This window comes from Ascaphus truei, chromosome 5 (genome assembly GCF_040206685.1).
Source record: "Ascaphus truei isolate aAscTru1 chromosome 5, aAscTru1.hap1, whole genome shotgun sequence".
NCBI classification, from domain to species: Eukaryota; Metazoa; Chordata; class Amphibia; order Anura; family Ascaphidae; genus Ascaphus; species Ascaphus truei.
In genome coordinates, this window is record NC_134487.1 from 224,289,655 (window position 1) to 224,305,587 (window position 15,933).

Genomic DNA, 15,933 nt, shown 5'->3' on the forward strand with positions numbered 1-15,933 from the left:
TCCCGTTCCACTGTTGTAAAAAATAGTTTTGTAATGGTCTCAATTGTAGTGCTGCCCATTTTGTGACGCTTAATGTTGCAGCGAATTTTCCCAGGAGCTTCATGCATTCTTCTGCTGAAGTCCTGGCAGCTTTCCTGAGCTTCTTTGTTTGCATGGCTATGTCTTGCCTCTTTGTGTCCGGTAGTCTCACTTCTCCTTTTGCCGTATCGAATTCTACCCCCAGAAATCTTAAAAGTTGAGTGGGCATAAGATGACTCTTGTCTCTGTTTATTAACCACCGTGCTGTTCCAGGAAGGTTATTACCATCTTCTGGTCTTGTTGTAGTTTCTCCAGGCTTTTTGATTTTACCAGGATGTCGTCCAGGTATGGGTATATCTCTACCCCTCTTTCTCTCATTTCTGCCACTAGAGGGGCTAGAACTTTTGTAAACGTCCTTGGGGAAGTCGCCAGACCAAATGGCAGTGCCGTGTACTGATAATGATCTTGATTTACTGCAAACCTTAGAAATCTTTGGTGTCCCTTTGCTATGGGCACATGTAGATAAGCGGCTTTTAAGTCTATCGCCACCATCCAGTCTCCTTGTTGTACCTCTTGAATAATCAGGTTCAACGACACCATCTTGAATTTTCTTATTTTCAAGAATAAATTTACCTTTCTTAGGTCTAGGATTGCTCTGTAATCCCCTGTAGGTTTCTTTACTAGAAATATTCTGGAATAAATTCCACTTCCTCTGTCTTCCTGAGGTACCTTCTTTATTACTTCTGCTTGTAATAACTTCTTTAAAGCCGAATTCATTTGCCTTCTTTTTTCCTTGGACGGTATCCATGTTATTAGGCCCATATTTCTTCTTGGCATCTCTCTGAATTCTATACTGTACCCCTGACGAATGGTCTGTAATACCCAATTGTCCTGTATTGTTTGGGCCCATGTTGCAGAAAACTGCTTCAGTCGCCCTCCTACTGGCAACTGCTGGGCCCTCTAACCTTCATGTGGACTTGTTCTTTGTGAATGATCCTCTTCCTCTGGCGCCACGAAAAAGCCGGTTCTGGCCGCCCCTCCATGTTGTTTGTCTTGGAAATGACCTGCCAGGTCTATATGCCTTTGCTTCCTTATACTGGTTTCTATTAGCCTTTTGGAAACCGAATCTTCTGGCCCTGTTTTCCTGAGGTAAAAAAGTGCTCTTACCTCCTGATGCTTTTGTTATTATCGCATCCAGTTTGTTACCGAAGAGGAATTCACCTTCAAATGGTAGTCCACATAAGCTGTTCTTTGATGCTGTGTCAGCCATCCACTGTCTGAGCCATAAAGCCCTTCTTGCTGATACCGCTAGCGCCATAGATTTGGCTGCTAATTTTACCGCATCCAATGAGGCTTCCGCTATGTAATCTGTTGCCCACTTTACTTCGGACAGTGCTTTAAGAATAGCACTTCTTTTTACACCCTTGTCTATTGCCTCTTCAATGTTGGCAATCCACACTCGCATAGCCCTTGCTGCTGACGTAGTTGCTATGGCTGGTTTGTAGGATGTTCCTGCTGTAACGTATGCTTTCTTCAACACGTAATCCATCTTCCTATCCATAGCGTCCTTCAATGACGCAGCTTCCTCTATTGGGATTGTGGTCTTGTTTACTATTCTGGAAATAGCAGTATCCACCTTTGGGCTGACATCCCAAAATTTTACCTCCTCTTGTGGGAATGGATACATCTTCCCAAACCTTTTAGGCGTAAATACTCTGGCGTCTGGTTGCGCCAACTCCACCTGAATGAGGTCCTTAATTACTTGATGGATAGGAAAGACTCTACCTTTTCTTTGTCTCGCCCCAAAAAGTTTATCCTTCTTGTGGGTTAACTCCTCAGTGTCTTCTAGTTCCAATGCCTGTCTCATGGCTTTGATGAGTGGATCCACCATTTCTACATCAAATTCAGATTCCTCTTCCTGAATATCTTGATCTGATGAATCCATTTCACCCTCTGATACTTGAAAACAATCAATGTCAGACTCATCTGATGAAAAACATTTCCCCTTATCCAGACTGGTTTGGGATCTAGATCTTTTCTGCGCAGGGTTAACAGCTTGCTGGACTGCCGCATCAACTCTCTGTTTAACAGCCTCCTTCATCAATACAAGGAAAGTGCTCATTTGTTCGTTGGAATCCCCTGCAGCCGCCTTAAGACAATCTTCACATAATTTCTTCCCTATTAGGGCTGGTTTCTCGCCAGCTGCGCACCATTTAGTTTTCTTAGCAACCTTTCTTTTATGTTGCAGGGATTCCCCCGTCCCTTTTGAAGATTCTGCTTCTGGGAGGGTAATCACCAAACTATTTTATAAAAACAAAATAAATACTAAACATACACCCTAATGTATATAGACCATCTCTCTTTCCCATGTAGAACTAAAACTAAGGACTCACCTAGTCTTGGGAACTGAACTTTTGGGTGTCTCCATTTTCGAATCCATTTCCAGCACTTGGCTTCTCCCTGCTGAGCGTTCCATGCTGCAGTCTCTCACTCACACATACACACAGTGTGTCCGTCGCTTCTGTGACGTCATCAAGTGCTCGTGCACGGCCCGCGTGTCTGTTTACGCATCTGCCGGCCGGAACATGACGCGCGCGCTCCCGTGCGGTTGCGTGCACTGTTCCCTCTACCGCAGCGTTCCCGACGCTAGCGCGGTCAATTTGAGCCTTTTCTCCGGCTCTCAGCTATGGCTGCTCCCCCCTCCGCGATATAGCAGGCTCCTGGGGTTCCTTTACCGCAGCGTACCAGACGCTAATGCGGTGAGTCTGGGCCTCCACGGGCTCTCAGCTGCAGCTGCTATGCTCCCCCTCTGCGCACCATATCTTTACCTTTTGTTTGGTACTGGGGCTTCCTTGCATGTAAGCTTCCACGCCCGCGGCTGCAGCTGCTCCCCACCCCACGGGTTCCTGGGGCTCCCCCGACTCTAAGGGGTCTCCATCTTGCCACCACCTGGGCGCGTCGATCGGAGCTTCAGGGCAGAGAGGCTGAGACCCTGGATATCTGCACAAGGTGCAGTAGGTGAGTCCCTTTACAAAATAAAAAATCCTACTCCTAGCTATGAGGACAGGAAAAAACTAAGGTGCAGGTAGAGGGAGGGGCCTTATATGGTCTACCTGCAAAAGTCTATTTCCTGTCCTACCTAGAGTGAGAAGGGATTAACCCAAAGGTGCCCACTGCCAGGGTGATAAGGAAAATAAAAATGATCAATCCTCAAGCAAAAGATGTGAAAGCTACAATGGAGTGGCAGGGCTCATCATCTGTGCCTCAAGTCTTTTCACACCTCTCCTTTGAGATAAACTTCAGGGAAATCTATTTGCTGCCACCGTGCAAAAGGGGGTGTATATATAGAGTGTTTAGGGGAAATAGGTCACCATGGCATGCACCAGCATTAACTGCAATTAATGGTTAACATTAGGTGTGCTTGCCTTTCTCAGGATCAATATAAAATGTGAGCATCTCATCCAGTTTAGCGAATGGCTTCTTCAATCTCAACTGCCTTTTTGCTAGGTTAGCATTGGGAGCATTGGTTATACATGAAACATATGCAGTACATGCATTAGTCACAGTATCAGTACAACCAATGCAATCCCTCACACATCCAAGTATTTACAGTAGGTCAGTTTTGGTGGAGAATGATTTAGGAGACATGTTAGCAGGAGTGCTCAATGCAACAGGTCCAAACAAGGTGCACATAAAGAGAATACAAGCATACTCTTATCACACTTTAAATGACTATTAAAAGTACACCTTACATATGAAATACAGTTGAGGGCATCTTACTGCATAAAAGAAATGTCTTAAAAAGGAGCAAAGAGAAAAGCCGCTACATTGATATTAGAAAAAATTAATATCCACACCAATACAGAGAATTGCTATTTTCAGTAAGGAGTGAACATGTGGAATCTGCTACCTTTGGCATTGTGATGGCAGAGAAGAAAATGCATTCTTAAAAAAACAACTGTATAAGATAAGTATTGATTTATAAACAGATAATTTTTTCCCCTTTTGGAACAAAGGCAAACATTACACTTTTTGGGTTGCATTCTTCAATGTCAATATAAATGTTAAACAATTCTAAGTTTATCACTGTGACGATAATAGGATTAATCAGCGTATTATTAAAGGCAGTATGCTCGGCTGGTTAATCCTAAATAGTATTGGGGGTGAAGGGGTTAATTTTATATGCTGTTCCCATGTACCATTTTCCTTTCTATGCATTGTTGTCCCCTTTTTGCAGGCTAGTCTCTACCTGCAGTGCTCAATAACAGGAGCCGTACCATTAAGACTGCTAACTCAGGAACGGAGTAAGCCAGCACCCTGATTTTTGGTGTCCAACTTCAAAGGCCCCCTGTGGGGCAATGGCTATGGGTCTAGGGACTTGTGGGGGATGAAGGACCCCAGAGTCTTAAAGTGTGACTTAACAGGGATGTTTCTGAGTAGCAGATCCTGTTACTCATCCTGGATTTTCATACCTTGGGACCAAACTCCAGACGTTGCGTCCCCAGAAACGAGAGGCCCCTTTTTACTCAGCAGTGCTACCAAGCTGCTCACTGAGCATGCTCAGAGCTTCCCGGGCTGGCCTTAGGATTTTCCCACGTTGCAGGGCAGGGATGGATAGGAGGAAGATAATTCCTTGCCAATAGGATGAGGCTAGGGCAGGGATCGATAGGAGGAAGATAATTCCTTGCCAATAGGATGAGGCTAATGTAAAACTCCAAGGACCCCCGTCCTTAAAGAGGCCTGTAACCCTCATTCCTGTGGTTGTTACCTGATTTCTTCAAGCGAATAAGATCTAAGTACAGCGGCTGCAATTCCAGAACGCAAAGGGGTTAAAAACATCGCAAAAATGAAACCAACTCTGCTTCAGGATTTCGTTAGTACTGCGGGTTATATAACGAACCAGCACGAACTTTGCCATATTTCCGGACTTATTGGGCTGGAACTGCGCACCCCTTGTCAAAGGACACGCATTTTAAAAGACAATATTTCGGGCTTTGTTTTAGTTCTGGACATTCTATCTCGTTCTCTCCCTCAGTAAGTGTTTTTGTCAAGTATATTCTAAGGTTGTCGTGTGTCTGTCTAGTAAGGAAATAAATATCAGTTTATTTTGCTCAACTTCAACAGTTCACAATTAAACAAAAGGTTGAATTCAATGGACTTACTGTATGATGTCTTTTTTAATTACAACGTAAAACTTAAGTAAAAAGCACACATTTCCACATTAAAGCCATGATTTGCCAAATTACATCAGAACCTTCAATAAAGTTTGCAAATATTTTTTTATGGAAGGGGGGGGATTGTTAACAAAATCGAATTTACTCAATCACATTAAGTTTTTGCTTGCAAATTTCACATTTTGATGGCCAAGATCTACAGTTTAGGGAGGAGACATTTGGTGATACAAAAGCAGATAAGTTTGTACATCTTTTTTCCTTTCATCCTCCTGATCCACACTGTGCCCTCCCTTTGATCTCATCTCTCCTTCTCCTCCCCTCTACTTTACCCCCCTCTCTTAACTTCTCTCTTCTCTCAACATCCCCAAGCTCATTTACTCGTCTCCTTCAATGTTTGAGGAATTTATAGTGGTCACCCTGTTATTTTCTCTGAAGCAGAGATACATGTATCATTAAAACCTGATCTGTTGGTGGCCCTAGAGCAGTGGTCTCCAAATTCAGTCCTGAAGGGCCGCCAACATGCCAGCTTTTATAGATATCCCAGTTTTGAGCACAGGTGGCTCAATCAGTGGCTCAGTCAGAGACTGAGCCACTGATTGAAACAAGGATATCCATAAATGCCGGCCTGTTGGCGGCCCTTGAAGACTGAGTTTGGAGACACCTGCCTTAAAGGACTGGAGTTGGCCACCCCTGGTGTAGTCCCTTCAAGGACTACAATGAATCAACAACAGTTACAGTAGATATCCAAGTGTTTACATCTGGATTATTGATTTTTTTATTATTATTATAGAATTCAAATCTTTTTTCAAAGTTATTTTGTAAACATGGAAAACAGAAATATGTGAGGTGTTTGTTTCCCTTGTGGTTAATGTTATGATCCACAGGCAAAGTGGTCATCTGACAGGAAGTGGACAAGAGCAAAGAATGGAGGAAAAATATGGCATTTTCTTAGAAATGTTTTATCATTCTTCAAAGACAACGTGACTTAACTTTTTTAAATGACAAGTGCCTCATTGTAGGAAAAAAAAACAAAGCTGTTATTTTAACTGAAATTGCCACCTGTTATGCATTGAATTAATGTTGACTTCATCATTTTAGTAGTATAGTAATATATTACCTTAGTAGTTCTTTATGGTCTATGAGGACTTGCAAGTAATCAGCTATCTTTTTTTGCATTAGGGCAAGATGAAGCCAGGCTCTCCCTCTTCCAATAGCGGTCCTAAAAAAAAAAAAAATACCAACACATACATTATACACATTGTTATGCAGCGCAGGTCTTTAAAAATGAACATAAATTAGGAAAAAACTGACTAACAATTTGTTTATAAACAAATTGTTCTCTTAAATGGATATTCATACAAAAACGTATTAACCTTTTGTTATAGCAAGTAAATAATGATGTAAGAATAGATATACATTTCTTAAGCAGGATCTAACTGCAGAAATAATATGCAATCTAACAAACATGCAATCCTGCTCCACAAAAGACAGATACAAAATACCAAGGCAATTATAATAAAGAATGACAAACAGCAGCATTAACAGAACACATTTAAAAAGGCAGAAACATATGTGACTAATTGAAATAACCATTGAGAGGATAAAATCATACCAGTGTTAAAAAAAGGTAACATTGTAAAATTGTATTTATCAACTTTTTTTATTATTGTAATAAAGTTATGGAAATATACAGTGGCTCTACTTGAATAAGTGGAGTTTGTCCTGCTTATTGTTTATATTTAGGCTCCTGCAACATATTGGCAAAATACTTACTAAGCGGTGCTATGCCATAAGACACATTGCGGCGTTGGAGTGTTTCATGGCATAGCACCACTTAGTAAATTTGGGCCATTATCTTGATCCAATCCGCCTTGAAATTGAGGACACATAATATTCCAGCCCCTTACATTGGTTATCGTACACAACAAACAGTGAATGGTTGGCCAGATTTACCATGTATAAAATCTCCAACCTCTTATCCCATTTGCACACAATCTCCCTCCCCCTTACAAAATTACACATCTAGAGCCATTTCTGAGAGTCGCAGATGCACTCTTCATACTTGAAAAAAACAAAAACATTTCCTGCCTGGCTGAAAAAGGCAGGCAGAAAAGAGCAGGCAGAAAAGGAGTGAAGAGAAGGAGCGTTTCAGCAGCCCTGAAACATGGAGATTTAGGCACAGTTGCATTTTCAAAACTCCCCGGGTGGCCGTCATGAATTGTTTATCAATTCGCAATTGAAGACACAATAACCTAATTTACCACTCATTTGCAAGTTGAGAGTATCAATCAGCCAAATACACTGTTGTATTGATAGCATGGTAGATGATTTGACTTTAGAAACAATAAAAAAAAATAACCCCTTCAACATCATCTCTGTGAAAATTAATAACTTGAAGACTAAACGGTGTATTTTAATTCGATATCTGTATCTTACACGGATAATAGGGTTATAGGCCATGGCTTGGGTTGGAAAAAGGTAGGTGTCCTAGGGTATTGTTATAGTAAATCCTTTGCATGACAGCATTTACAGAGTGAAACTTGCAAGTTGCAATGTCTTAGTAGCCTTTTGGTATGCAAAGTGTGCATGGCTAAATTAGTGCAAGGTGTCATAGGTGGTATACGTATGAATCGCGCACAAGCCAAAGCAGTAATAAAGGCATGTCGCGTTCATTCCTCTTCATTCCTCTTGACCACAGTGGCTAGATTTTAATATTTACAGTGATTAAATGAATTCCTGAAGTGTCCAATGGGGAAACTGGCCACCTAATTTGACCAAAAAAAAAAAAACTTTGGTCACATTGCAAGCATCATCACAATTTGTTTTCCTTTTCTAAAATGAAATCAGGAATGGTTAATTCCTGTTAAATATGATTTTTTTTTCAAGTGTGCCAGACCAGAGAAATGTTAGAAATGGAAGTTAATGGTATTTTACTGAATGTGGGCCTTTGTAAGTAGGTGACCCTGTGTCAGGACATCCTATCCATAGGCGTAGATGAAAGAAATTAAGGCCAGATCCACAAAGCTCCATTAAGTCAGGTCTCATAACGTCATGTTATCAAAATCAGTAACGCACGTTATGTTCCCTAAGGTTAACGGACATCCACAAAACTAAATTATATGCAAAAACAGCTGTTAATTTGCACATTAGCATAGGCTTAATGCCATGTTAAAGCAGCAATACAGGTTAAACTATTTATTTGTTTTAAAATATTTTTTTATTACAGGTTTGAAGCAGGAGCTGAATACCGTTATTTTCAGCTCTGGTGACCCCCTGGTAGTAGTGGTGCCATCCATGCAAGCAGAAAAACTTTGATGCTTAATCTAATGGCTGCGTTTAAATTTCCCATGTCACGCAGGTCAATAGGAAGCCATGACGTCATCCAGTGAGACTTTTATTGGCCCCGTGACCAGGACTTTTAAACTCCGCAGAGATACTGGCATCCTTATGGAGGTAAGCATCTCTGGAAGCAGGGGGTCCCCGGAGCAAAAATTAACAGGGTTAAGCTCTGGAAAAAACCCTGCTTCAAACCTGTAGTGCTATTTTAAGTTATAGAGAGATTGCCTCAAACCTCTCTCCAAACAACATAGGGAGATACACCTGTGCTCAAAGAGTAACCCAGCATAGATACATGGGAGATATGAAAAAGGTATTTGCAAAGTATATTTAAGTGACTCACACCCCACACACCCCCTAAAACGATTTCCGTAAGACCTACTGCTGCGGCACAGTTTATTCGAGCATTTGCCCGTTCTGTGCCGCAGCAGTAGCCTGGCGCGCGCCCGAGAGTGACGGGCGCGCGCCGAAGCAGCGGAAGAGCGCCCTCCGATCGGGGCGCTCTCCCTACCGCTGCCGGGTCCGCCGGGTCCCCCGGAACCCCCTGCCGCTGTCCCGCGATCGCGGGACACCAGGGCTCCCTCGGGGAGCCCCTGGACGCGCGTGCAGGGGGCGCACGCTCCCGAAGACGCGTGACCGCGCGTCTATGACGCGCGGCACGCCGAGGGGCGGCCACTAGCAAGCCGGGAAATCTCCCGGCTTGCGGATCTGGCCGCAGTGTAATAAACTGTGTCGCCAGTGTATACTGACAAGCCGAAGGGCCCTTGTGAGGGAGTCTGAGCCTGTTGAGCTAAGGCCCAACAGGCTCAGAACCCACAAGCTCTGCTATTTAGGCCAGTAGATCTACTGTACAGTAGAATGGAACAAAACAAGTTGTTGGAAAGCCCCACTGTCACCGCATACTTTTGAGCTCTACTGCTCTAAACTAGCTAAAAATACTCATGGACAGTGCTCCCCTGGCTTAATTTTACATATCTTATTAGCATATCTCCAAGGTCTCTTCTCAGGTGAGCTCCTTTTTGTGCACAAGGCAAATGTAACTTGCAACCAGGACGTGGAAGTGGTCTGCTTTTAAAGGAAGCCAGCAGATTGTCCATGAGTAGGATTAGCTATAGGTGTGAGCAGTAGAGCTAAAATGTATGCTGCGGCGGTGGAGCCTTAGGCCGCGCTTATAGTCCCAGCGACGCGACGTTGCGTCAAAACATGTGTATTGAATCCGTTGCGTGCGCCTATAGTAGGAGCGACGCGATGGCTTGGTCGCAATCGCTGGAAGTCAATGAAAATGATTTTCCAGCGGCCGCAGCGTGACGTCAGCGGAAATGTGAGCAGTTCAGCGAATGAGGGCAAACCGTTCACGGTCACGACCCCCGTTCGCCGTTTCTTGTCTAACACTATAGTCAGAAATCACTGCGACAAAGGCGATGGATGTCATCACGACACCATCTCTGGAACTATAAGCGCGGCCTTAGACTTGTCAGTATAAAAACCTAAGGAAATCGTTTTAGGAGGCGCGGGGCGTGAGTTCTTTAAATAAACTTTGCATATCCTATTAGAATACCTCCCAGATATTCATGGTGTGCTCCTTTTTGAGCCTAGGCGTCTCTCCATATGTAATTAGGAGGGAGATTTGAGGGGGATATACGTATAGAGCTTGAGACGCTACGCTCTCTCATGACCAAACGCATCGTTAAATCCCTGTGTTATCTATAACGGAGCTCGGTGGGTAGGTGCTGTTACAGGGAACCCCTCTTTTGCACATCATTAGCACTAACATCCGTTACACTTAGGCTGCGTCCATAGTCTGCGCGCGGCGCAAACGAAAGGCTGTGCCTCAATGAGGAAGGCCATAGATTCCCGGGCAGAAAAAATAATTAGATTTTGTCACGCGACGGCCGGGTCACGTGAGCGGTTCAGCCAATAAGGACAAACCGCTCACGTGATGTCACGGGCACGCCTCCCCCCCCTTATCCCATAGGCCACAGATCGCCTCTGGAGCAGGCACGCACATGCCAACTTTGTCCATGCAAGGGTCAGTTATGGCCGAAAACGTGGCGCTTTGTGGATCTGGCCTAAATCGATCATAATTATGGATTTCACTGTTGCAGCCTACAAGGGTTTGGCATCTGCTTATCTTAAAGAAGCAATCTAAGCAGTTTAAAAGATTTTTTTTTTTTAAATGTTTTTTTGTTTTAAGTGGGTTTTTATATATGCAGCATTTGATTACCTTTATTGAAAACGAATCACCCAAGCTGCCAATCGATTGGTTCTCCCACGATCAATCAGCAAAATCCTGTTTCCCAGGGTTTACTAAAATGGCTGCCTTTGAGTTTCAAATCAATCCTTCAATCAGTGTAATTGAGCAGCTACAATCTATCTATCTATCTATCTATCTATCTATCTATCTATCTATCTATCTATCTATCTATCTATCTATCTATATAAGAGCAGAGGGCAGTTGGCACACTGTAAACAAATGATTCACTGATGCTTGTCCCATATATGCACATACACAGAAAGAATTTACCAGATGGGGGTCCGGAAAAAACGAGACAGCACACAGCCAGGGAAATCCAAAGATATTGTATTCAAGACAAATACATGGCACTGCATCTAACGTTTCGGTCACCAAAGCGTGACATTCCTCAGGGACGTGCAGTGTGTAAATGCTAGTGCACCACCTTATATACCCACATCTATCAAACCATAATTAAAAACTAATCATGCTCACCTGTGTGCAGAAAGAAAAACGCCAAAGACATGTGATAATGTCCGTTTTGGACCGCAGCCCTGTGCTGAAACGCACCACCATCTTGTTTACTGACTCTAAGGGTGCCCACAAGCATCATTCAAACCCCCAGTGCTCATTGCGCATGCGCGACGCAAGCGCTGTAAAAACACTCAAAAGGCACCTACAACAGTCGTCTGCCAGGTTCTGCAATGCCCAAAACCTCAACACAAGCTGCCACAACTAGGCACATCTGTGTGGGCTCTGCATGGAACAGTCTAAACACTCTGATTCTGTTGCGCATGCTCACTGGCACCTTAAAGGGCCAGTGTACTGATAAGCGAATGTCACTACTGATCATTAGGAACTGCGCATGCGCACACTGCGCCATGAAGCTCTGTGGGTGAAGTCCAAGACAAGCTGAAAACTGACACCTTGAGTAGTGTCCAAAGGAACATTGATAATGAATATAAAATCACGGTGGAGCTGCAGGGCCAAAGGACAAAAAAAAAGACTTATGTACATAGAAACCACATAACCCTTACAGTGGCAGAAAATACTGGCGATGAGCCCAGAAATTCATTTGAATAAACTATGCCACAACATGGAAAATTCATATACAAAAAACCTATTATCCAGAACACATGAACATATGGGCTTGGTACTATGCACATACTAACTATGGAACATAGAAGAAACGCATATACTGTATGCCTAAAATAAATATATATACACATATAGCACAACTCGTATCATTAGATATATATAATCATTGTTCACAAGCACTATGTGTTCATTACAGTGCTCTCATATTGTGATATCACTTGCGGTCTACATGAGAGCACTGTAATGAACACATAGTGCTTGTGTCAATGATTATATTGACATCGCGTCGCGCATGCGCAATGAGCAATGGGGGTTTGAATGATCCTTGTGGGCACCCGTAGAGTCAATAAACAAGATGGTGGTGCGTTTCAGCACAGGGCTGCGGTCCAAAACGGACATTATCACATAACTTTGATGTTTTTCTTTCTGCACACAGGTGAGCATGATTAGTTTTTAATTATGGTTTGATAGATGTGGGTATATAAGGTGGTGCACTAGCATTTACACACTGCACGTCCCTGAGGAATGTCACGCTTTGGTGACCGAAACGTTGGATGCAGTGCCATGTATTTGTCTTGAATACAATATCTTTGGATTTCCCTGGCTGTGTGCTGTCTCATTTTTTCCGGACCCCCATCTCTAAATTCTTTCTGTATCTATATATATATTTATAAATATATATAACGGAAAATTTTGGTTGTGAGTGTCTGTAGACAATTTGATTGGTCCGTCGGTCCACCCGCCCTCTCACGTCTCACGGTGTGTCCCGCCCCCCCCCCATGTGTCCCGCCCCCCCCCCCACGGCTCTCATTGGCCGGTGCGCTCTAACCCAGGGGTCCCCAACCCCCGGCCACACTGCTGCTGCTGCCTGAGGTGAGGAAATGCTCCCTAGTGGTGGTGCTGGCTGTAGCTGCTGCTGGGTGGGGGGCTTAACAGAGACGTCTGAGTATTTGCCCCCCCACCAGCTCCGTTTTGCCCACCCCAGCTCTGTTTTGCCCTCCCCCAGCTCCGTTTTTGCCCCACTTCGCTCTGTTTTAGCCCCTCCCCCAGCTCCATTTTTGCCCCTCCCCCCAGCTCCGTTTTTGACCTCCCCAGCTCCGTTTTTGACCCCCCCAAACGCGCACACACAGTGACAGACACATAGTGACAGACACATAGTGACACACACACACAGTGACAGACAGTGACACACACATAGTGACAGACACAGTGACACACACAGTGACACACACCCTTCCGCCCCCGCCTTTCCCCCCTTTCCCTCCCCTCACCGCGCCTTCCCCCACGCCTTTCCTCACCTTCCCCCCCACGCCTTTCCTCACCCAACCCCTGCCTTCCCCGCCGCCCCCCGCCTTTCCCCCCCACCCCTGCCTCTCCACCCCCTTTCCCCCCCCCACCCCTGCCTCCCCCCCCACCCGCACCTTCCCCCCCACGCCTTTCCCCCCCCCAACCCCTGCCTTCCCCGACCGCCCCTACCTCCCCCCCCACCCCTGCCTTTCCCTTTCCCCCCCACCGGCACCTTCCCCAACCTTCCCCCCCACGCCTTCCCTCCCCCAACCCCTGCCTTCCCCGCCGCCCCCCGCCCCTGCCTTTCCCTCCCCTTTCCCCCCCACCCCTGACTCTCCCGCCTTTCCCCCCCCACCCCTGCCTCCCCCCCCATCCGCACCTTCCCTCCCCCAACCCCTGCCTTCCCCGCCGCCCCTGCCTTCCCCCCCCCCCAATTTCCCTCCCACCCGCACCTTCCCCCACGTTCCCCCCCACGCCTTCCCCCCCCAACCCCTGCCTTCCCCGCCGCCCCTGCCTTCCCCCCGCCCCTGCCTTCCCCCCGCCCCTGCCATTCCCCCCCCGCACCTGCTTTTCCCCCTCCGCACCTGCCTTCCCCCCCATCCCCCCCACACCTGCCTTCCCGCCCCCTGCCTTCCTGCCCCTGCCTTTCTGCCCCTGCCTTTCACCCACCCGCCACCCCTCACCCACCCGCCTCTGCCTTTCACCCACCCGACGCCCGCCCTCCCCTGCCTTTCACCCACCCGACGCCCGCCCTCCCCTGCCTTTCACCCACCCAACGCCCGCACTCCCGCTTCTGCCTTTCACCCGCCCGCACCCCCTTTCACCCACCGCCCGCCCCTGCTTTTCACCCACCGCCCGCCCGCCCCTGCTTTTCACCCACCACCCGCCCGCCCCTGCTTTTCACCCACCACCTGCCCGCCCCTGCTTTTCACCCACCACCCGCCCGCCCCTGCTTTTCACCCATCCGCCCTCCCGCCCATGCCTTTCACCCACCCGCTCTCCCGCCCCTGCCTTTCACCCACGCGCCCTCCCACCCCTGCTTTTCATCCACCCGTCGCCTCATACTTCTGCACTCCACAGCCGCCGCCCGCACTCAACAGACACCTGCCGCCTCTCACCCACCCGCCACACTCGACACACACCCGCCGCCTCTCACCCACCCAACACACACCTGCCGCCTCCCGCCCCTACGCACCGACATCACTGACCAGCTGTCGCACTCACTCACCACCCACCTGGCGCCTCCCGCCTCACACCCACCCGCTGCACTCACACCCCTACCCACCGACATCACTGACAAGCTGCCGCACACACTCACCAGACACCCGCCGCCTCACACCCGCTCACACCCTAGCGGGACACACACCTCACATTTGTACATCACTTATGTCACCAAAATATACATTGTACTGTGGTGTGTTTACAATCAACCATTTTTAAACATCGTATTACATTTTCTTCCATGTTTCTTTTCAACATCATTATACAACCTTTCCACCAAATAGTCAACCTATTGTTCCCCTATTTATAACTAATACTACCTATTACGGATTTACATCCCGGGCATCGCCGGGTATATCAGCTAGTGTATTTATATATTACTACGATAACATTATCTGTTATTACTGTTCACAGCCCAAATTGCTGGGAATATTGGCAACAAATTATCACAAACAGGAAAGAGTTACAAATATCTTGCACTGCTGGGGAGGTGTGCTAAAGCCTGCTATAGAAATCAAAGGATGCTCAGTGTATTAAAACTGTCATTTTTAATGAATGACTTGAATTTTAGAATGGAAAAAAAAAACAGTAGTTAAGTACTATTTAATACTACAGCAGTGATTTATAAAAAAAAAAAAAAAACACACACATGCAGGATATTGCTTGCATTGCTCCTTAACTACCAAGAAGAGATGGACCAAGATGGATTTGCACAGCAAGAGGGGGGGGGGGGGGGGGGGGGAAGAAGCACATTCTCTATGTAGACGTAATTTAGAAGCTAGCAAAAATAGGCTATTATCTAGCCATACAGTAGCTGCATAAACAATCATTTTACTTACTTCAGCTCTGTTAGATTTTTAACATTAGTAAATAAATCAGATGACTCAGGGCAAAGTTTTTCCACAAGTTCCAATGGCCAAAGAAAGATTTATTCTGGCCCATAAAAGTTTTCTTGACTGTGAAGGGAAAACACATAAGATCAAAAGATTTAAATACGGTTTAACAATTTTACAATTGACAATTTTAATCAAGCCAAGACACTAACAGATCTGTGTCCATCAACTTCTGTTGATGTGTTTCTGAATAATGTAGAAAGTGGTAGGCAACATGATATAGCTCAAGGTGTGGTCCCTGAAACCTCAATAGCACGGCACATTATCCACATATACTGTATGTATGTAATGCACAGGCAGAAGCGCTATGCAGCCGTGGGCAATGGCTTCTCCCCACTCCCTCCAGTCAGTTTCTTAATGCCAGCACACTGATGAACACTGCTCCACTCTTCCCTGTACACTGGGAACTGGTGATGAGCCCTGTCATTATGTTGTGGGAAGAACCTACGATTCACACCAGCAACATATCCAATACCTCTGCACTGGGGAGAGAGAGATGCTGGGGTGACCGCCTGTTGCCCACCAATGATGTAGAGATGTATTTATACTGTAAGCAATTCATTTTAATGAACCAACATGAATCACAAAAAAACAGATCACAGATCTCAAGTGTACTGTACAATTAAAAATAAACGTGTGTGTGTGTGTGTATATATATACTAGCTGAGAGACC

General features: G+C 45.7%; 1 protein-coding gene across 1 annotated transcript in view; it reads right to left on the reverse strand.

Annotated features, from left to right (window-relative positions):
* The window catches only part of LOC142495763 (RUN and FYVE domain-containing protein 1-like), a 597,647-nt gene that overhangs the window by 540,213 nt on the left and 41,501 nt on the right, over window positions 1-15,933 (reverse strand). The window contains 3 exon segments of the mRNA XM_075601692.1: window positions 6,310-6,411; window positions 15,207-15,285; window positions 15,288-15,323. Of these exon segments, the coding sequence (XP_075457807.1) occupies window positions 6,310-6,411; window positions 15,207-15,285; window positions 15,288-15,323 (217 nt within the window).